The 24,151-nt window shown below is 44.7% G+C and overlaps 1 protein-coding gene across 1 annotated transcript in view; it reads left to right on the top strand.

Moving 5' to 3' along the window:
• Nucleotides 1-24,151, top strand: part of LOC139580304 (serine palmitoyltransferase 2-like) — a 176,624-nt gene that overhangs the window by 45,270 nt on the left and 107,203 nt on the right. Inside the window, exons 4-5 of the mRNA XM_071408843.1 lie at nt 1,438-1,586; nt 5,659-5,783. Of these exons, the coding sequence (XP_071264944.1) occupies nt 1,438-1,586; nt 5,659-5,783 (274 nt within the window). The remainder of the gene's footprint in view (nt 1-1,437; nt 1,587-5,658; nt 5,784-24,151) is intronic.

The following is a 24,151-nucleotide window of genomic DNA, read 5'->3' as shown; positions in this document are numbered from 1 at the left end:
TCTGTTGTCCCTTGTGTCTGTACTCTTGTAGAATACTGGTTGAGGGGTGTAGATGATGTAGTTAATTATTCCTTGCCACCTGAACATTCGACCACCCATCAGAGATGATTGCAATACAGTCTGCTTTCTCTATGATTTGCTTGACCTTCACTCGAACTCTGTTGAACTCTGCATCCAGCAAATTAGTAGATTAAGCATGTCTGGTTGGAGGGGTCTATGCTGGGGGAAGAACATTCAGAAATCTCTTCCAATACACATTGCCTGTGAGCACCAGAGGTGAACCAGTTGCATACACAGCTTGAGCAAGACATTCATCAGCATTTCTCGGACTACGTTTCTCTATTCAGTGAAAAAAACTTCTGATTCCAGGAAGACCGTGAGCTGTTGCTATCGATAAGGTGTCTGATTCATCATTTTCAGGGACTTTTGACAGAGGTTGCTTATTGTGAACGCTAAGGGAACTTTATGCACTTGGCCATTAGCTGCAGTGAAATGTCTCCACACATCAGATAGTGCCCGTGGCATTTTCCTGTAAAAATTTGAAATAAATGGTTAAGCAGTTAGATTAACAACTCCTTTGTAAGATAATTGTTTTAAAATGAAACATGTATGGAAACAGGTGAATTAACACTCCTCAGTTAGCAGGCTCAAGAAAGCTAAAACCCACATTGTAGCAAAAACTAACTAGCAGAAATTGTTAACAAGTTAGAAATTATTTAAACACACTTTGCTATAGGCTACTATTTTCTAGTTAACAAAAGATCATGTATGTCATATAAAATATATTCACCCCACCCAGTATCGTAATCAAAACTTACCAGAAAGCATGTAGTCCTTGGCTCAGACAGTGTAGTAGTGTGGCCTCAATAGCATATCATTAGTGTGCCAGATCCTGAGAATCAGCTGTACATGTGATGGAAGAATGCACTGTGCCTGCAGAGGGTTGCGATTCCATTGAATTGGGGATAGTTTAACCACAATACACCACAAGACCTAGAATTGCCTTATGTTTATCCCACAAAAAAAATGTCATTGTTGTAAGTAATTATTTTTTGATGAATTTAAGCAATATTCCCAAAATTCCAGGCCTTAACTTTCCATGGAAAATTTCTGGAAATTTCCCGGAAAGCTTCCGACCATTTGCAACCCAATTGGTGTTTACTGGTAGACTCGGGGGGAATAATAGCTTATTGTATTATGTTCTAGGTTGGTTCCCACTAATACTGTGTAATTCAGTTAGGTTGTTTGTGAGTGAGTGTGTGTGTGTGCATTTATGCGTTTGTATCTCAGACATGCATGTGTGAAACAAAATTGATAGAAACAGGATATAAAGTGATTAGTGCATGTTAACCCGACAGATAAAGGATGTACAGGAAAACCCATAGACAACGTGATCAACATGGGTTTAACATGATGAAACGATCTCTGTGTTTTCAGGTTAACAGGGAAGACCATAGAAAACGTGATCAACATGGGTTCCTATAATTACCTGGGTTTCGCTGAGAACGACTCTGATTTTATGAAGACTGTGGCAGACAGAACCCAGCAGTATGGCCTCGGGGTCTGCAGCACACGACAGGAAATGGGTGAGTTTGTGTGTGTGTTGGGGGAGTGTGTTTGTGTGTGGTGGGTGAGTTTGTTTGTGTGTGTGTGTTGGGGGAGAGTGTGTGTTGGAGGGTGGGGCTGTTTTGTGGGCACTTTTAGGTGTTTGAAAGAGGGAGGAGGGAGCTCTTCCCCCCTCAATTTAAAATAGGTCAGAACTGAACTGGTCAAATGTCTCTGGTCTAAAGTAGTGCACTATGTAGGGAATAGGGCCCTGGTCTAAAGTAGTGCACTATGTAGGCAATAGGGTGCCAGCCCTGGTCTAAAGTAGTGCACTATGTAGGGAATAGGGCCCTGGTCTAAAGTAGTGCACTATGTAGGGAATAGGGTGTCATTGGACTCTGGTCTAAAGTAGTGCTCTTATGTAGGAAATAGGGTGTCATTTTGATCTTGGCCCATCTCTTTTATCTCACGTCATTTATTATATTTCTCAGGAATTATACCGGCAGAGTCTTTAATTAACTTGGTGGCGGCTGCAGCGTTGAATGAATTATTCAATCCCTGTTAAAATATGTACAGTATGTAGCATAAGCCTGGATCATTACCTACCACACTGTGTGTGGCAGCAGAGAGGAAATGCTGTCAGATGTTATACTGTAAGGATCGGGCCCTTTTTTTCAATGACATACCCAAATCTAACTACCTGTAGCTCAGGACCTGAAGCAAGGATATGCATATTATTGGTACCATTTGAAAGCAAACACTTTGAAGTTTGTGGAAATGTGAAATTAATGTAGGAGAATATCACACATTAGATAAAAGACAAAACAAACAAAAAAACATGCTTTTTCTATTAATTTTTTTGTTTCATTTTTTTAATTCAAGAGAAAGCCATTATACAACTTCTTTTTTTTTTTTATCCCCTTTTCTCCCCAATTTTCGTGGTATCCAATCGCTAGTAATTACTATCTTGTCTCATCGCTACAACTCCCGTACGGGCTCGGGAGAGACGAAGGTCGAAAGCCATGCGTCCTCCAAAGCACAACCCAACCAAGCCGCACTGCTTCTTAACACAGCGCGCCTCCAACCCGGAAGCCAGCCGCACCAATGTGTCGGAGGAAACACCGTGCACCCGCCCCCCTCGGTTAGCGCGCACTGCGCCCGGCCCGCCACAGGAGTCGCTGGAGCGCGATGAGACAAGGATATCCCTACCGGCCAAACCCTCCCTAACCCGGACGACGCTAGGCCAATTGTGCGTCGCCCCACGGACCTCCCGGTCGCGGCCGGCTGCGACAGAGCCTGGGCGCGAACCCAGAGACTCTGGTGGCGCAGCTAGCACTGCGATGCAGTGCTCTAGACCACTGCGCCACCCGGGAGGCCCATTATACAACTTCTTAAGGCTAGGGGGCAGTATTTTGACGTCCGAATGAAAAGCGTGCCCAAGGTAAACTGCCTGCTACTCAGGCCCAGAAGCTAGGATTTGCGTATTATTAATATATTTAGATAGAAAACACTCTGAAGTTTCTAAAACTGTTTGAATAATGTCTGTGAGTATAACAGAACTGATTTGGCAGGTGAAACCCCGAGCACAATCCATCCAGGGAAATTCTTTTGAGGTCAATGTGTTTTCTATAAATTTCTATGGGAAGCTCTTTTTAATAGGAATTTGCTTGCCATTCCTATGGCTTCCACTAGATGTCAACAGTCTTTAGAAATTGGTTGATGTTTTTCTTTTGAGAAATTAAGAAGTAGCCCTGTTATTTCCATGTGTCACTCAGAGGGACTCAAGTCTTTTGGTGGCGCGACCTGGAACGTGCTTCACATTGTTTTCGTCCGGTATTGAACACAGTTTATCCCGTCTTAAATTGTATCGATTTTTTACGTTTTAGGATACCGAAGGTTGGATTAGGAAAGTTGTTTGAAATGTTTGGACCAAGTTTACAGATAACTTATTAGATACTTTGTAGGCATGTTGGGCGTGTTGAACCCGGTGTATTTCTGATTCTCTTTTTTTTATCCATTCTAAAATAAGGATGTAACATAACTACAACAAAATGTGGAAGAAGTCAAGGGGTCTGAATACTGTAAAATATATGAACTCACCGTACTGTAAGTCATTCTGGATAAAAGTGTCTGCTAGATGGCATATGTAAAAATAGCACAAATCATTTTTGGTTTCTATTTATTTGAGTTATGGATTCTACTCCCGGTAAACCCCGTTTTGGAGGCAGAGGGGGTGTGGAAAAGAGCGGTGTTATTGTGGCCCTCATTTTGAACAACCTCTCTGAGATGTGGAAAGCAGGAAGAGTAGCTGCCTCTTCTGCAAATGGGGATCCTAATAAACAAATCAAATGAGGATGAGGTTTTGTTATAAAGCTTGGCTCTCATTTTTTGCACAGCCATTGAAGAGGAGTGGGACAACATTCCACAGGCCACAATCAACAGCCTGATCAACTCTATGTGAAGGAGATGTGTGGAGCTGCATGAGGCAAATGGTGGTCACACCAGATACCGACTGGTTTTCTGATCCACGCCCCTACTTTATTTTTTAAAGGTACCTGACCTACAGATGCATATCTGTATTCCCAGTCATGTGAAATCCATAGATTAGGGCTTGATGAATTTATTCAACTGACTGATTTCCTTATGAACTGTAACTCAGTAAAGTCTTTGAAATTGTTGCATGTTGTGTTTTTTATTTATTTTTATTCAGTTTGCTACAGCAGGAAAACAATCCTGCTGTAACAGGACGTAAATGATTATGTGGATTATAATTAATGCTCGTTTTTGTAGGGGTTGCTAAATGTATCTTTAGGACAAATCAAGTCTGACATTTTTTATAAGCGGAAATTACAAACTTAAGAAGCCTTTTTTAAAACACAAATACTCTACAAGTTTGCATTTCCTGCCGTGCAGGAAAATTCTCAGCAACAAGAGTGTTCAAATCAAGATCCTACATCTGTCCATGATGCGTCAACCATGGATAGGATATCACCTGGGACTCGAAGTGTCTCCTGCATTTGATGAACGTGTTATTGAACTGTCCAAAACATTTGGAAGACCTAGAGCTGATCGTAGAGCTATTATGACGCGTTGACCTTGGTCCTGGAACTGATATATTACCTGGGACTTAAAAGGGATACGTCACTCTAATTGACTGCTAACTTTATGCAGGACTCAGCATCTAATTGAACTGTATTTTATTAGGATCCCCATTAGCTACTTCTAAAGCAGCAGCTACTCTTCCTGGGTCCGTCACTGACCAAATCACCTTGTCCAATACATGGCTGATCTTCCTGAGTCCATCACTGACCAAATCACCTTGTCCAATACATGGCTGATCTTCCTGAGTCCATCACTGACCAAATCACCTTGTCCAATACATGGCTGATCTTCCTGAGTCCGTCACTGACCAAATCACCTTGTCCAATACATGGCTGATCTTCCTGGGTCCGTCACTGACCAAATCACCTTGTCCAATACATGGCTGATCTTCCTGAGTCCGTCACTGACCAAATCACCTTGTCCAAAACGTGGCTGATCTTCCTGGGTCCGTCACTGACCAAATCACCTTGTCCAAAACCTGGCTGATCTTCCTGGGTCCGTCCCTGACCAAATCACCTTGTCCAAAACCTGGCTGATCTTCCTGGGTCCGTCACTGACCAAATCACCTTGTCCAAAACCTGGCTGATCTGACAAAGACCAACATGCTGTAAAGACTGTCGATTATAATCCTTCCCCCCAAAAAGAATAGCAACCTTCTAGGCAGAACACCTACAATGTTTACTTGGACAAGCAGCACACATTCCCATAGAAACCATTGGTAAAGCACAGTCATACCTGGATACTTCTCAATACAGCACACATTCCCATAGAAACCATTGGTAAAGCACAGTCATACCTGGATACTTCTCAAAGCAGCACACATTCCCATAGAAACCATTGGTAAAGCACAGTCATACCTGGATACTTCCCAATACAGCACACATTCCCATAGAAACCATTGGTAAAGCACAGTCATACCTGGATACGTCTCACTGTAACAGACTGTAACCTTATCAAAGTGATGGCTGAAATGGATCTCCTCGTTCTTAACTCGTGTCGTCTGTCCGTCAGGAAACCTGGCTATCCATGGGGAGTTGGAGCAGCTTGTCGCCACCTTCCTGGGGGTGGAGTCCAGCATGGCCATGGGTATGGGCTTCGCTACCAATTCCATGAACATACCGGCGCTGGTCGGCAAGGTGGGTCTTACGCACGCACACACACACACACACACACACACACACACACACACACACACACTCTTTGTCATCTAACCAGATTGAAACAGTGTTCATCCTCAGAGGGCTCTGTGTTTTTACTCTCTACTGAATCCAATGAACCTAAATTAGCTTTGTTTCTACATGGGCTGGTCAGAATGTCTGAATGAATGTGTCTGTACTCTGATGATAACCTAAATTAAAGAGAATTCCATCCACATTATAATAAATATACATTCAACTCAATACCTAGTCTGTGTTCCTATGGGCCCTGGTCAACAGTAGTGCACTATGTAAGGAATAGGGGCCCTGGTCAACAGTGGTGCACTATGTAGGGAATAGGGGCCCTGGTCAACAGTAGTGCACTATGTAGGGAATAGGGGCCCTGGTCAACAGTGGTGCACTATGTAGGGAATAGGGGCCCTGGTCAACAGTGGTGCACTATGTAGGGAATAGGGGCCCTGGTCAACAGTGGTGCACTATGTAGGGAATAGGGGCCCTGGTCAACAGTGGTGCACTATGTAAGGAATAGGGGCCCTGGTCAACAGTGGTGCACTATGTAGGGAATAGGGTCCCTGGTCAACAGTGGTGCACTATGTAGGAAATAGGGCCCCTGGTCAACAGTGGTGTACTATGTAGGGAATAGGGGCCCTGGTCAACAGTGGTGCACTATGTAGGGAATAGGGGCCCTGGTCAACAGTGGTGTACTATATAGGGAATAGGGGCCCTGGTCAACAGTGGTGTACTATGTAGGAAATAGGGCCCCTGGTCAACAGTGGTGCACTATGTAGGGAATAGGGGCCCTGGTCAACAGTGGTGCACTATGTAAGGAATAGGGGCCCTGGTCAACAGTGGTGCACTATGTAGGGAATAGGGTCCCTGGTCAACAGTGGTGCACTATGTAGGGAATAGGGTCCCTGGTCAACAGTGGTGTACTATGTAGGAAATAGGGCCCCTGGTCAACAGTGGTGCACTATGTAGGGAATAGGGGCCCTGGTCAACAGTGGTGCACTATGTAAGGAATAGGGGCCCTGGTCAACAGTGGTGCACTATGTAGGGAATAGGGTCCCTGGTCAACAGTGGTGCACTATGTAGGAAATAGGGCCCCTGGTCAACAGTGGTGTACTATGTAGGGATTAGGGGCCCTGGTCAACAGTGGTGCACTATGTAGGAAATAGGGCCCCTGGTCAACAGTGGTGTACTATGTAGGGAATATGTAGGAAATTGGGCCCCTGGTCAACAGTGGTGTACTATGTAGGGAATAGGGCCCTGGTCAACGGTGGTGCACTATGTAGGGAATAGGGGCCCTGGTCAACAGTAGTGCACTATGTAGGGAATAGGGGCCCCTGGTCAACAGTAGTGCACTATGTAGGGAATAGGGGCCCTGGTCAACAGTGGTGTACTATGTAGGGAATAGGGGCCCTGGTCAACAGTGGTGCACTATGTAGGGAATAGGGGCCCCTGGTCAACAGTAGTGCACTATGTAGGGAATAGGGGGCCCTGGTCAAAAGTAGTGCACTATGTAGGGAATAGGGGGCCCTGGTCAACAGTAGTGCACTATGTAGGGAATAGGGGCCCTTGTCAACAGTGGTGCACTATGTAGGGAATAGGGGCCCTGGTCAACAGTGGTGCACTATGTAGGGAATAGGGGCCCTGGTCAACAGTGGTGCACTATGTAGGGAATAGGGGCCCTGGTCAACAGTGGTGTACTATGTAGGAAATAGGGCCCCTGGTCAACAGTGGTGCACTATGTAGGAAATAGGGCCCCTGGTCAACAGTGGTGTACTATGTAGGGAATATGTAGGAAATAGTACACCACTGTTGACCAGGGGCCCTATGTAGGGAATAGGGCCCTGGTCAACGGTGGTGCACTATGTAGGGAATATGGACCCTGGTCAACAGTGGTACACTATGTAGGGAATAGTGTGTCCTATGGACTCTGGTCAACAGTAGTGCACTATGTAGGGAATAGTGTACCAGTTGGATCGCAGACATACAGTACAGTAATAACCCCCTAATCCTAGCAAAAAAACATCTTCATTAAACGTAACAGTAGAGCATGGAGGCTGAGGATAGTCTAGACACACACACACACACACACACACACACACACACACACAGCCTTAGTTAAAGGACAGACAGGAGATGGCAGTCTAGACACACACACACAGCCTTAGTTACAGGACAGAGAGGAGAGGGCAGTCTAGACACACACAGCCTTAGTTACAGGACAGACAGTACAGGGCAGTCTAGACACACACAGCCTTAGTTACAGGACAGACAGGACAGGGCAGTCTAGACACACACAGCCTTAGTTACAGGACAGACAGGAGAGGGCAGTCTAGACACACACAGCCTTAGTTACAGGACAGACTGTCTATATTACCAGGCTAGGTCTCTGTCCACAGGGACTGTCTATATTACCAGGCTAGGTCTCTGTCCACAGGGACTGTCTATATTACCAGGCTAGGTCTCTGTCCACAGGGACTGTCTATATTACCAGGCTAGGTCTCTGTCCACAGGGACTGGCTATATTACCAGGCTAGGTCTCTGTCCACAGGGACTGTCTATATTACCAGGCTAGGTCTCTGTCCACAGGGACTGTCTATATTACCAGGCTAGGTCTCTGTCCACAGGGACTGTCTATATCGCCAGGCTAGGTCTCTGTCCACAGGGACTGGCCATATCACCAGGCTGGGTATTTGTATATAATATGGATTCCCATTAGCTGCTGCTAAGGCAGAAGCTACTCTTCTTGGGGTCCAAAATATTTAAGGCAGTTCTACAATTTTAAAAACATTACAATATATTCACAACAGATTTTACATCACACTGTGCGCCCTCAGGCCCCTACTCCACTACCACATACAGTACCAGTCAAATGGTTGGACACACCTACTCATTCAAGGGTTTTTCTTTATTTTTTACTATTTTCAACATTGTAGAATAATAGTGAAGACATCAACACTATGAAATAACACATATGGAATCATGTAGTAACCAAAAAAGTGTTAAACAAATCAAAATATATTTTATGTTCAGTCTGCATGGTCTACGCAGCACATGCAACAATGTTGATGACAACGATGCTGTTTCCACTTTGCATCTTAATATAACTCCACAATGCTATAATTACACTTAGGTTGTGTTACTTACATCTGCAAATCGCTAGTTTGTCTTTTCTTAGCAAGTTGGGCCTAAATCTTGTTAGCTGCCCTTCCTGGTTAAATAAAGGTTAAATAAATAAAATGCTATTCGCTATTTAGTTGGCTAGCTAGCTAATAAATGTACTGAGTCAGAGCAAACGTAATTAATTATACAGCCTAATAATACCAGTGGTGTAGACCTAAATCAGCACATTGTTTGTGCAACAGTATCTTGTAAATCAAAGAGGAATACGCGAAGCATGACTATGTTAGCTACATGAAGTAGCTAAGAGAGAACATTCAATGTAGTCAAATAGTATAGGGTCCCTTAGGAAACACTTATCAACACTTTGGTTCCTAAACAATAAAAATAAACACTTTGGTTCCTATCACAATAACTTCTCCCTGGCATTTTCATTAATTGTCGTGTCAAACAACACTGTATTCCAAATGTCCACTATAGAATTACAATAATCATTCTATTTCCATGATTCCAACAGTTCACCCAACATTTGGGTTAAAAATACGGCCTAGATTGTTTGCCCGTATCGTGCAGTGTGGAAATGATCTCAAATGAGTGCAGGAAATGTTATGAAAATGTAGAAAATTATTTTTGGTTGAATTGAACAGTATAAACCAATCAGAATGGAGAAAGACCCATTTTGAAATACGGTGAAAAAAAAAGTTTGTTAAAATAAGATCAGAGTTGACTTTCACCCTGTTCGGTGAGGTTTATGCCCCCCCCCCCCCCATAAATACCTTTCCCCCGTTTCTCTCCACTCTCCACCTTTGTTAACACAGAGAGTATGGTAACATCAAAAGGCTGGGGAATGGAACAATATTTCCCTTTCTCAACCAGTTGAAAGTGTCCGTTGGTACTTAAAGAATATGATGTTAGATCAGTTGTTGTCTGAGACATTATATCTGTTGACAGGTCGACATAAACTGTATCTTGGAAAGTCTACACATTCTAGTTATCAGATATACATGGAATTGTTGTGCAATTGAATTGTTTAAATTTGAAACTATTTGTGAAAAGATCAATGTAATTTTATCCTCCTTAATAAGATAATTGTTTCATAGTAAAACGTAGGCCCAGTCAGTGGCCACACCCAAGTGAACAGACATTGGTTGAGAACTGTCGTGTCTTTGACTATGCCAGATTGATTGCTATGACATGCTATTCTATAAAATAATTTCTCCGTAATTAATATTACCTGATTGAACTAATCATCTAAATATTAATTAACTAGAGAGGGACACCACGAAAGAATATTTATAGAGCTGTTATCTTTCGAATAAACTCTTAAAGATTTAGTAATATTTTACTAAATAGCAGTCACATTAATCATCATTTTATTCAGTCTCATCTGAAAGTTGTAAGTCCTTTGTTATCTGCAAGAATCCTGGCTAACAAGTTGAATCAGCAATACAGAATTGGGTTTAATTATTTATTTACTAAATACCTAACTAATCACACAGAATCACACATATACAATTAAATCATAACTTGATCACAAATTACGTCATACAGAAAAACGTCCCTAGCGGGCGGAATAGATATGACAGCTTGTTACACAAAGGAAAGGGGCGGGATTTTAGTGAAAGAGCGGGAGACTGGAACAGGGCCGAAGCTGTGCTCTCGTAAATATAGTATCTTATGCATTCTAAATTACCGCCCATTTGAAAAGGAAAATGCAATACATATTTACTCTGAGCTGCGCTTCAGTAGGTTGGTGGTAGATGGAAGGCCGTATCGCCAACCCGAGTCCTCTGTCCTTTGGAGAATGTCTCTGGTAGTCACGGGATACGTTGTAGTAACGTTGTGTGTGGAAGACGGGATACTCGGACTGTCCTTCCTAACCGGCGTTTGTAGCAGCTGTTGCCAACTCAACGGCTAGGAGATATCACTTCTGTAGTGAACACGAGTTCAAAGTTCATACCATTCACAATCAAAGTCCATGCTGATGTTGGCCTAGTTCTGTAGTTATTGTCTGAACCATTCTGACACAGGACCGTCATCCTGGTGTACCCGGAACAGGAAGTTATATTCTTGTCAATGGATTTATATAGTGGAGGGAGAGGGGTGTGTCTGAAAAGTTTCTAACCCATGCCTCTTCACAGGGGTGGGCCACTGTGAGCAGAGGAAAACTTATGAAAGCACAGATCTCTCATTTGGAAGCTACAATTACATTTCACCTCTTCACAAATAATGTCATATTCAAACATTTCAATTAAACAACAATTCCATGTGAATCCGATACCTCTGACGTTTAGACTTTCCACAGTAGAGTTTGTCATTCTATCATTGATGAGAATGTGTCAGAGGGCAACCGAACTGACATAATATACCTTAAGTACCACCGCATATGTTCAGTTGGTCGGATTACCAGAATATAGTTCATTTCCCCCCCACTTTCTGATGTCCCCAGAATCTCTATGTTAACCAAGGGGTTTTCTTATGTCACATCAGTAGGGAAGAGGAACGGGGGAGGGGGGAAAGAGGTATTTATGACGGTCATAAACCTACCCCCAGGCCAACGTCATGACAGAACTATGAAACACGCCCTTCTCTCCCCCAGTACAAAAGTCAACCTCAGTTCCCTGGTGTCCATACGTTTTTAAAATGGCTAATTTCAACGTAGAGGTGACGATCACCACGCTGGAATGGTGAATTTCATCTAAACCAGCCAGAATACAGCGCAAGCCGATTTATGGCAACTTGGTATGAACTTTGACCTCTTATTCACTAAAGAAGAAGTGATACCTCCTAGACGTTGAGTTATTAGCTGCAGCTGTAAACGTACGTGGCCTAGGAAAGGACAGACAATCTCCTAAGAATGACAGGGTACTGTAATGTAGCCGCTCTACGACCAGAAAGATTCTTCAAAGGATAATGGCGATCTCTGCTGGGCAAACCAGTCTTCCATCTTCGACCCATCTATCGAAGCGCAGCTCAGAGTAAATATTTATCTCGTATTTTCATTTTCCAAATGGGCGGTAATTAGAATGCATACAATTCTGTATTTACGGTAGCATAGCTTCTCAAGGTCCGATAGAGACCCACTCCCCTTTGTCCCTCAGTCTTCCCGCTCTTTCATTCAAACCCAACCCCCTTTCTTTGTGTAACTAGCCGTCATATCGGTTTCGTCCACTAGGGACATTTTATTTTATGACATGATTGGTTATCGATGTATGATTAATTCTGTGTGATTATTTAGGTATTTCGTAAATAAATAATTAATACAGTTTTTGTATTGCTGATTGAACTTGTTAGCCAGGGTTCGTGTAGATAACAGAGAATGTTATGACCTTCAGATGAGACTGAATAAGGTGACGATTAATATTTTACTGCTATTGATATAAAAGATCTTCAGATCTTAGAGTTTATTCGGAAGACAGCAGCTCTATTAACGATTCCGTGGTGCCCCAGGTTATTAACGAGTTAATTGTTGCATGGTTTAATTCAATCACGTAATCAATCAAACATTAGGTAATCAATTTGATAAAATAGCCTGTAATCTCATTTAATCAGTCAGAGACACAACACTTTGAAGGATCTTTAGGGTTGGGCCTTGTAGGGATAGTCACAGGCTGGGTCATGTTCAGACCGTTACACTCGTCTTTTAGACAGTCACCGGCTGGGTCGGGTTCAGACCGTTACACTCGTCTTTTAGACAGTCACCGGCTGGGTCGGGTTCGGACCGTTACACTCGTCTTTTAGACAGTCACCGGCTGGGTCGGGTTCAGACCGTTACACTCGTCTTTTAGACAGTCACCGGCTGGGTCGGGTTCAGACCGTTGCGCGTGTTTTAGATTGGGAAATGCAGGCTTCAGACAATCATAATTGAAGTCACCCAGGATAATAACTTCTGATTTAGTAAAAGATGACAACAAACCAGTTAACTCCTCGAGACAAAGGTCGAGCGAGGGGAGGAGATCAGACCCATATAACAGTTATGGATACATTTTTTCCCCAGTCAAAGGCTCAAAAATAGTAGCTAAACATTTTGGGCAAGGGAAATGGATTTCAGTAAAGAGACAGAGAAAGTTTTTTTTAATAAGAATGTCCCCTCCACCCCCCCATCTACCCTGTCTGTCAGCTCTGAACACATCATAACCCTCCATATTAATATCAGAGTCCAGAATGACCCCTCTACCCCCCCTCTACCCTGTCTGTCAGCTCTGAACACATCATAACCCTCCATATTAATATCAGAGTCCAGAATGACCCCTCTACCCCCCCTCTACCCTGTCTGTCAGCTCTGAACACATCATAACCCTCCATATTATTATCAGAGTCCAAAATGACCCCTCCACCCCCCCTCTACCCTGTCTGTCAGCTCTGAACACATCATAACCCTCCGTATTAATATCAGAGTCCAGAATGACCCCTCCACCCCCCCTCTACCCTGTCTGTCAGCTCTGAACACATCATAACCCCACATATTAATATCAGAGTCCAAAATGACCCCTCCACCCCCCCTCTACCCTGTCTGTCAGCTCTGAACACATCATAACCCTCCATATTAATATCAGAGTCCAGAATGACCCCTCCACCCCCCCTCTACCCTGTCTGTCAGCTCTGAACACATCATAACCCCACATATTAATATCAGAGTCCAAAATGACCCCTCCACCCCCCCTCTACCCTGTCTGTCAGCTCTGAACACATCATAACCCTCCATATTAATATCAGAGTCCAAAATGACCCCTCCACCCCCCCTCTACCCTGTCTGTCAGCTCTGAACACATCATAACCCTCCGTATTAATATCAGAGTCCAAAATGACCCCTCCACCCCCCCTCTACCCTGTCTGTCAGCTCTGAACACATCATAACCCTCCATATTAATATCAGAGTCCAGAATGACCCCTCCACCCCCCCTCTACCCTGTCTGTCAGCTCTGAACACATCATAACCCTCCGTATTAATATCAGAGTCCAGAATGACCCCTCCACCCCCCCTCTACCCTGTCTGTCAGCTCTGAACACATCATAACCCTCCGTATTAATATCAGAGTCCAGAATGACCCCTCCACCCCCCCTCTACCCTGTCTGTCAGCTCTGAACACATCATAACCCTCCGTATTAATATCAGAGTCCAGAATGACCCCTCCACCCCCCCTCTACCCTGTCTGTCAGCTCTGAACACATCGTAACCCCCCCATATTAATATCAGAGTCCAGAATGACCCCTCCCCCCCTCTACCCTGTCTGTCAGCTCTGAACACATCATAACCCCCCATATTAATATCAGAGTCCAGAATGACCCCTCCACCCCCCCCGATTTATGGCAACTTGGTATGAACTTTGACCTCTTATTCACTAAAGAAGAAGTGATACCTCCTAGACGTTGAGTTATTAGCTGCAGCTGTAAACGTACGTGGCCTAGGAAAGGACAGACAATCTCCTAAGAATGACAGGGTACTGTAATGTAGCCGCTCTACGACCAGAAAGATTCTTCAAAGGATAATGGCGATCTCTGCTGGGCAAACCAGTCTTCCATCTTCGACCCATCTATCGAAGCGCAGCTCAGAGTAAATATTTATCTCGTATTTTCATTTTCCAAATGGGCGGTAATTAGAATGCATACAATTCTGTATTTACGGTAGCATAGCTTCTCAAGGTCCGATAGAGACCCACTCCCCTTTGTCCCTCAGTCTTCCCGCTCTTTCATTCAAACCCAACCCCCTTTCTTTGTGTAACTAGCCGTCATATCGGTTTCGTCCACTAGGGACATTTTATTTTATGACATGATTGGTTATCGATGTATGATTAATTCTGTGTGATTATTTAGGTATTTCGTAAATAAATAATTAATACAGTTTTTGTATTGCTGATTGAACTTGTTAGCCAGGGTTCGTGTAGATAACAGAGAATGTTATGACCTTCAGATGAGACTGAATAAGGTGACGATTAATATTTTACTGCTATTGATATAAAAGATCTTCAGATCTTAGAGTTTATTCGGAAGACAGCAGCTCTATTAACGATTCCGTGGTGCCCCAGGTTATTAACGAGTTAATTGTTGCATGGTTTAATTCAATCACGTAATCAATCAAACATTAGGTAATCAATTTGATAAAATAGCCTGTAATCTCATTTAATCAGTCAGAGACACAACACTTTGAAGGATCTTTAGGGTTGGGCCTTGTAGGGATAGTCACAGGCTGGGTCATGTTCAGACCGTTACACTCGTCTTTTAGACAGTCACCGGCTGGGTCGGGTTCAGACCGTTACACTCGTCTTTTAGACAGTCACCGGCTGGGTCGGGTTCAGACCGTTGCGCGTGTTTTAGATTGGGAAATGCAGGCTTCAGACAATCATAATTGAAGTCACCCAGGATAATAACTTCTGATTTAGTAAAAGATGACAACAAACCAGTTAACTCCTCGAGACAAAGGTCGAGCGAGGGGAGGAGATCAGACCCATATAACAGTTATGGATACATTTTTTCCCCAGTCAAAGGCTCAAAAATAGTAGCTAAACATTTTGGGCAAGGGAAATGGATTTCAGTAAAGAGACAGAGAAAGTTTTTTTTAATAAGAATGTCCCCTCCACCCCCCCATCTACCCTGTCTGTCAGCTCTGAACACATCATAACCCTCCATATTAATATCAGAGTCCAGAATGACCCCTCTACCCCCCCTCTACCCTGTCTGTCAGCTCTGAACACATCATAACCCTCCATATTAATATCAGAGTCCAGAATGACCCCTCTACCCCCCCTCTACCCTGTCTGTCAGCTCTGAACACATCATAACCCTCCATATTATTATCAGAGTCCAAAATGACCCCTCCACCCCCCCTCTACCCTGTCTGTCAGCTCTGAACACATCATAACCCTCCGTATTAATATCAGAGTCCAGAATGACCCCTCCACCCCCCCTCTACCCTGTCTGTCAGCTCTGAACACATCATAACCCCACATATTAATATCAGAGTCCAAAATGACCCCTCCACCCCCCCTCTACCCTGTCTGTCAGCTCTGAACACATCATAACCCTCCATATTAATATCAGAGTCCAGAATGACCCCTCCACCCCCCCTCTACCCTGTCTGTCAGCTCTGAACACATCATAACCCCACATATTAATATCAGAGTCCAAAATGACCCCTCCACCCCCCCTCTACCCTGTCTGTCAGCTCTGAACACATCATAACCCTCCATATTAATATCAGAGTCCAAAATGACCCCTCCACCCCCCCTCTACCCTGTCTGTCAGCTCTGAACACATCATAACCCTCCGTATTAATATCAGAGTCCAAAATGACCCCTCCACCCCCCCTCTACCCTGTCTGTCAGCTCTGAACACATCATAACCCTCCATATTAATATCAGAGTCCAGAATGACCCCTCCACCCCCCCTCTACCCTGTCTGTCAGCTCTGAACACATCATAACCCTCCGTATTAATATCAGAGTCCAGAATGACCCCTCCACCCCCCCTCTACCCTGTCTGTCAGCTCTGAACACATCATAACCCTCCGTATTAATATCAGAGTCCAGAATGACCCCTCCACCCCCCCTCTACCCTGTCTGTCAGCTCTGAACACATCATAACCCTCCGTATTAATATCAGAGTCCAGAATGACCCCTCCACCCCCCCTCTACCCTGTCTGTCAGCTCTGAACACATCGTAACCCCCCATATTAATATCAGAGTCCAGAATGACCCCTCCCCCCCCTCTACCCTGTCTGTCAGCTCTGAACACATCATAACCCCCCATATTAATATCAGAGTCCAGAATGACCCCTCCACCCCCCCCGATTTATGGCAACTTGGTATGAACTTTGACCTCTTATTCACTAAAGAAGAAGTGATACCTCCTAGACGTTGAGTTATTAGCTGCAGCTGTAAACGTACGTGGCCTAGGAAAGGACAGACAATCTCCTAAGAATGACAGGGTACTGTAATGTAGCCGCTCTACGACCAGAAAGATTCTTCAAAGGATAATGGCGATCTCTGCTGGGCAAACCAGTCTTCCATCTTCGACCCATCTATCGAAGCGCAGCTCAGAGTAAATATTTATCTCGTATTTTCATTTTCCAAATGGGCGGTAATTAGAATGCATACAATTCTGTATTTACGGTAGCATAGCTTCTCAAGGTCCGATAGAGACCCACTCCCCTTTGTCCCTCAGTCTTCCCGCTCTTTCATTCAAACCCAACCCCCTTTCTTTGTGTAACTAGCCGTCATATCGGTTTCGTCCACTAGGGACATTTTATTTTATGACATGATTGGTTATCGATGTATGATTAATTCTGTGTGATTATTTAGGTATTTCGTAAATAAATAATTAATACAGTTTTTGTATTGCTGATTGAACTTGTTAGCCAGGGTTCGTGTAGATAACAGAGAATGTTATGACCTTCAGATGAGACTGAATAAGGTGACGATTAATATTTTACTGCTATTGATATAAAAGATCTTCAGATCTTAGAGTTTATTCGGAAGACAGCAGCTCTATTAACGATTCCGTGGTGCCCCAGGTTATTAACGAGTTAATTGTTGCATGGTTTAATTCAATCACGTAATCAATCAAACATTAGGTAATCAATTTGATAAAATAGCCTGTAATCTCATTTAATCAGTCAGAGACACAACACTTTGAAGGATCTTTAGGGTTGGGCCTTGTAGGGATAGTCACAGGCTGGGTCATGTTCAGACCGTTACACTCGTCTTTTAGACAGTCACCGGCTGGGTCGGGTTCAGACCGTTACACTCGTCTTTTAGACAGTCACCGGCTGGGTCGGGTTCAGACCGTTGCGCGTGTTTTAGATTGGGAAATGCAGGCTTCAGACAATCATAATTGAAGTCACCCAGGATAATAACTTCTGATTTAGTAAAAGATGACAACAAACCAGTTAACTCCTCGAGACAAAGGTCGAGCGAGGGGAGGAGATCAGACCCATATAACAGTTATGGATACATTTTTTCCCCAGTCAAAGGCTCAAAAATAGTAGCTAAACATTTTGGGCAAGGGAAATGGATTTCAGTAAAGAGACAGAGAAAGTTTTTTTTAATAAGAATGTCCCCTCCACCCCCCCATCTACCCTGTCTGTCAGCTCTGAACACATCATAACCCTCCATATTAATATCAGAGTCCAGAATGACCCCTCTACCCCCCCTCTACCCTGTCTGTCAGCTCTGAACACATCATAACCCTCCATATTAATATCAGAGTCCAGAATGACCCCTCTACCCCCCCTCTACCCTGTCTGTCAGCTCTGAACACATCATAACCCTCCATATTATTATCAGAGTCCAAAATGACCCCTCCACCCCCCCTCTACCCTGTCTGTCAGCTCTGAACACATCATAACCCTCCGTATTAATATCAGAGTCCAGAATGACCCCTCCACCCCCCCTCTACCCTGTCTGTCAGCTCTGAACACATCATAACCCCACATATTAATATCAGAGTCCAAAATGACCCCTCCACCCCCCCTCTACCCTGTCTGTCAGCTCTGAACACATCATAACCCTCCATATTAATATCAGAGTCCAGAATGACCCCTCCACCCCCCCTCTACCCTGTCTGTCAGCTCTGAACACATCATAACCCCACATATTAATATCAGAGTCCAAAATGACCCCTCCACCCCCCCTCTACCCTGTCTGTCAGCTCTGAACACATCATAACCCCACATATTAATATCAGAGTCCAGAATGACCCCTCTACCCCCCCTCTACCCTGTCTGTCAGCTCTGAACACATCATAACCCTCCGTATTAATATCAGAGTCCAGAATGACCCCTCCCCCCCCCCTCTACCCTGTCTGTCAGCTCTGAACACATCGTAACCCCCCATATTAATATCAGAGTCCAGAATGACCCCTCCCCCCTCTACCCTGTCTGTCAGCTCTGAACACATCATAACCCCCCATATTAATATCAGAGTCCAGAATGACCCCTCCACCCCCCCCGATTTATGGCAACTTGGTATGAACTTTGACCTCTTATTCACTAAAGAAGAAGTGATACCTCCTAGACGTTGAGTTATTAGCTGCAGCTGTAAACGTACGTGGCCTAGGAAAGGACAGACAATCTCCTAAGAATGACAGGGTACTGTAATGTAGCCGCTCTACGACCAGAAAGATTCTTCAAAGGATAATGGCGATCTCTGCTGGGCAAACCAGTCTTCCATCTTCGACCCATCTATCGAAGCGCAGCTCAGAGTAAATATTTATCTCGTATTTTCATTTTCCAAATGGGCAGTAATTAGAATGCATACAATTCTGTATTTACGGTAGCATAGCTTCTCAAGGTCCGATAGAGACCCACTCCCCTTTGTCCCTCAGTCTTCCCGCTCTTTCATTCAAACCCAACCCCCTTTCTTTGTGTAACTAGCCGTCATATCGGTTTCGTCCACTAGGGACATTTTATTTTATGACATGATTGGTTATCGATGTATGATTAATTCTGTGTGATTATTTAGGTATTTCGTAAATAAATAATTAATACAGTTTTTGTATTGCTGATTGAACTTGTTAGCCAGGGTTCGTGTAGATAACAGAGAATGTTATGACCTTCAGATGAGACTGAATAAGGTGACGATTAATATTTTACTGCTATTGATATAAAAGATCTTCAGATCTTAGAGTTTATTCGGAAGACAGCAGCTCTATTAACGATTCCGTGGTGCCCCAGGTTATTAACGAGTTAATTGTTGCATGGTTTAATTCAATCACGTAATCAATCAAACATTAGGTAATCAATTTGATAAAATAGCCTGTAATCTCATTTAATCAGTCAGAGACACAACACTTTGAAGGATCTTTAGGGTTGGGCCTTGTAGGGATAGTCACAGGCTGGGTCATGTTCAGACCGTTACACTCGTCTTTTAGACAGTCACCGGCTGGGTCGGGTTCAGACCGTTACACTCGTCTTTTAGACAGTCACCGGCTGTGTCGGGTTCGGACCGTTACACTCGTCTTTTAGACAGTCACCGGCTGGGTCGGGTTCAGACCGTTACACTCGTCTTTTAGACAGTCACCGGCTGGGTCGGGTTCAGACCGTTGCGCGTGTTTTAGATTGGGAAATGCAGGCTTCAGACAATCATAATTGAAGTCACCCAGGATAATAACTTCTGATTCAGTAAAAGATGACAACAAACCAGTTAACTCCTCGAGACAAAGGTCGAGCGAGGGGAGGAGATCAGACCCATATAACAGTTATGGATACATTTTTTCCCCAGTCAAAGGCTCAAAAATAGTAGCTAAACATTTTGGGCAAGGGAAATGGATTTCAGTAAAGAGACAGAGAAAGTTTTTTTAAATAAGAATGTCCCCTCCACCCCCCCCCTCTACCCTGTCTGTCAGCTCTGAACACATCATAACCCTCCATATTAATATCAGAGTCCAGAATGACCCCTCTACCCCCCCTCTACCCTGTCTGTCAGCTCTGAACACATCATAACCCTCCATATTAATATCAGAGTCCAGAATGACCCCTCTACCCCCCCTCTACCCTGTCTGTCAGCTCTGAACACATCATAACCCTCCATATTAATATCAGAGTCCAGAATGACCCCTCTACCCCCCCTCTACCCTGTCTGTCAGCTCTGAACACATCATAACCCCACATATTAATATCAGAGTCCAAAATGACCCCTCCACCCCCCCTCTACCCTGTCTGTCAGCTCTGAACACATCATAACCCTCCATATTAATATCAGAGTCCAGAATGACCCCTCTACCCCCCCTCTACCCTGTCTGTCAGCTCTGAACACATCATAACCCTCCATATTAATATCAGAGTCCAGAATGACCCCTCTACCCCCCCTCTACCCTGTCTGTCAGCTCTGAACACATCATAACCCTCCATATTAATATCAGAGTCCAGAATGACCCCTCTACCCCCCCTCTACCCTGTCTGTCAGCTCTGAACACATCATAACCCCACATATTAATATCAGAGTCCAAAATGACCCCTCCACCCCCCCTCTACCCTGTCTGTCAGCTCTGAACACATCATAACCCTCCATATTAATATCAGAGTCCAGAATGACCCCTCCACCCCCCCTCTACCCTGTCTGTCAGCTCTGAACACATCATAACCCCACATATTAATATCAGAGTCCAAAATGACCCCTCCACCCCCCCTCTACCCTGTCTGTCAGCTCTGAACACATCATAACCCCACATATTAATATCAGAGTCCAGAATGACCCCTCTACCCCCCCTCTACCCTGTCTGTCAGCTCTGAACACATCATAACCCTCCGTATTAATATCAGAGTCCAGAATGACCCCTCCCCCCCCCTCTACCCTGTCTGTCAGCTCTGAACACATCGTAACCCCCCATATTAATATCAGAGTCCAAAATGACCCCTCCACCCCCCCTCTACCCTGTCTGTCAGCTCTGAACACATCATAACCCCACATATTAATATCAGAGTCCAAAATGACCCCTCCACCCCCCCTCTACCCTGTCTGTCAGCTCTGAACACATCATAACCCGCCATATTAATATCAGAGTCCAAAATGACCCATCCACCCCCCCTCTACCCTGTCTGTCAGCTCTGAACACATCATAACCCTCCATATTAATATCAGAGTCCAGAATGACCCCTCTACCCCCCCTCTACCCTGTCTGTCAGCTCTGAACACATCATAACCCTCCATATTAATATCAGAGTCCAGAATGACCCCTCCACCCCCCCTCTACCCTGTCTGTCAGCTCTGAACACATCATAACCCTCCGTATTAATATCAGAGTCCAGAATGACCCCTCCACCCCCCCTCTACCCTGTCTGTCAGCTCTGAACACATCATAACCCTCCATATTAATATCAGAGTCCAGAATGACCCCTCTACCCTGTCTGTCAGCTCTGAACACATCATAACCCTCCATATTAATATCAGAGTCCAGAATGACCCCTCTACCCCCCCTCTACCCTGTCTGTCAGCTCTGAACACATCATAACCCTCCATATTATTATCAGAGTCCAAAATGACGCCTCCACCCCCCCTCTACCCTGTCTGTCAGCTCTGAACACATCATAACCCTCCGTATTAATATCAGAGTCCAGAATGACCCCTCCACCCCCCCTCTACCCTGTCTGTCAGCTCTGAACACATCATAACCCCACATATTAATATCAGAGTCCAAAATGACCCCTCCACCCCCCCTCTACCCTGTCTGTCAGCTCTGAACACATCATAACCCTCCATATTAATATCAGAGTCCAGAATGACCCCTCCACCCCCCCTCTACCCCGTCTGTCAGCTCTGAACACATCATAACCCCACATATTAATATCAGAGTCCAAAATGACCCCTCCACCCCCCCTCTACCCTGTCTGTCAGCTCTGAACACATCATAACCCTCCATATTAATATCAGAGTCCAAAATGACCCATCCACCCCCCCCTCTACCCTGTCTGTCAGCTCTGAACACATCATAACCCTCCATATTAATATCAGAGTCCAGAATGACCCCTCTACCCCCCCTCTACCCTGTCTGTCAGCTCTGAACACATCATAACCCTCCATATTAATATCAGAGTCCAGAATGACCCCTCCACCCCCCCTCTACCCTGTCTGTCAGCTCTGAACACATCATAACCCTCCGTATTAATATCAGAGTCCAGAATGACCCCTCCACCCCCCCTCTACCCTGTCTGTCAGCTCTGAACACATCATAACCCTCCGTATTAATATCAGAGTCCAGAATGACCCCTCCACCCCCCCTCTACCCTGTCTGTCAGCTCTGAACACATCATAACCCTCCGTATTAATATCAGAGTCCAGAATGACCCCTCCACCCCCCCTCTACCCTGTCTGTCAGCTCTGAACACATCGTAACCCCCCATATTAATATCAGAGTCCAGAATGACCCCCCCCCCCCCCCCTCTACCCTGTCTGTCAGCTCTGAACACATCATAACCCCCCATATTAATATCAGAGTCCAGAATGACCCCTCCACCCCCCCCCCCCTACCCTGTCTGTCAGCTCTGAACACATCATAACCCCCCATATTAATATCAGAGTCCAGAATGACCCCTCTACCCCCCCATCTACCCTGTCTGTCAGCTCTGAACACATCATAACCCTCCATATTAATATCAGAGTCCAGAATGACCCCTCCACCCCCCCATCTACCCTGTCTGTCAGCTCTGAACACATCATAACCCTCCATATTAATATCAGAGTCCAGAATGACCCCTCCACCCCCCCATCTACCCTGTCTGTCAGCTCTGAACACATCATAACCCTCCATATTAATATCAGAGTCCAGAATGACCCCTCTACCCCCCCTCTACCCTGTCTGTCAGCTCTGAACACATCATAACCCTCCATATTAATATCAGAGTCTAGAATGACCCCCCCTCTACCCTGTCTGTCAGCTCTGAACACATCATAACCCTCCATATTAATATCAGAGTCCAGAATGACCCCTCCACCCCCCCATCTACCCTGTCTGTCAGCTCTGAACACATCATAACCCTCCATATTAATATCAGAGTCCAGAATGACCCCTCCACCCTGTCTGTCAGCTCTGAACACATCATAACCCTCCATATTAATATCAGAGTCCAGAATGACCCCTCCACCCCCCCATCTACCCTGTCTGTCAGCTCTGAACACATCATAACCCTCCATATTAATATCAGAGTCCAGAATGACCCCTCCAACCCCCCATCTACCCTGTCTGTCAGCTCTGAACACATCATAACCCTCCATATTAATATCAGAGTCCAGAATGACCCCCCCCCCCCCCCCCTCTACCCTGTCTGTCAGCTCTGAACACATCATAACCCTCCATATTAATATCAGAGTCCAGAATGACCCCAGAGAACCAAGATTCAGTCAATACCAGAATGTCCGGATTCGTCAACACAGATCTTGATGTAATCCAGTTCAGGAAGTGAACAGTTCAGGAAGGGATGTTATCCAGTTCAGGAAGTAAGTGCCTACTGTTCAGATGCATCAACCCAAGTCTTTAACGATGTTTATAGTCACATGTGGTGTCCAACTCAAACAAGCTACGTTCAATAGGAGGTTACAGGCCCTGTCTGATGGTTGATATAGTTGGTATGGCTATATTACCAGGCTAGGTCTCTGTTCACAGGGACTGGCTATCAGATTACATAGAACTGTCCCATTTGGTCTATCCCTATTAGTAATATAGGAAGAATAGAAATTGGAATTAAGGTTAGCGGTATTTGCGCCTGAGGCCGCTGCCAATGTCCAGTATGAG

This window comes from Salvelinus alpinus, chromosome 7 (assembly GCF_045679555.1).
Source record: "Salvelinus alpinus chromosome 7, SLU_Salpinus.1, whole genome shotgun sequence".
Taxonomy (NCBI): domain Eukaryota; kingdom Metazoa; phylum Chordata; class Actinopteri; order Salmoniformes; family Salmonidae; genus Salvelinus; species Salvelinus alpinus.
This window is presented reverse-complemented; position numbering and strand designations above follow the sequence as displayed.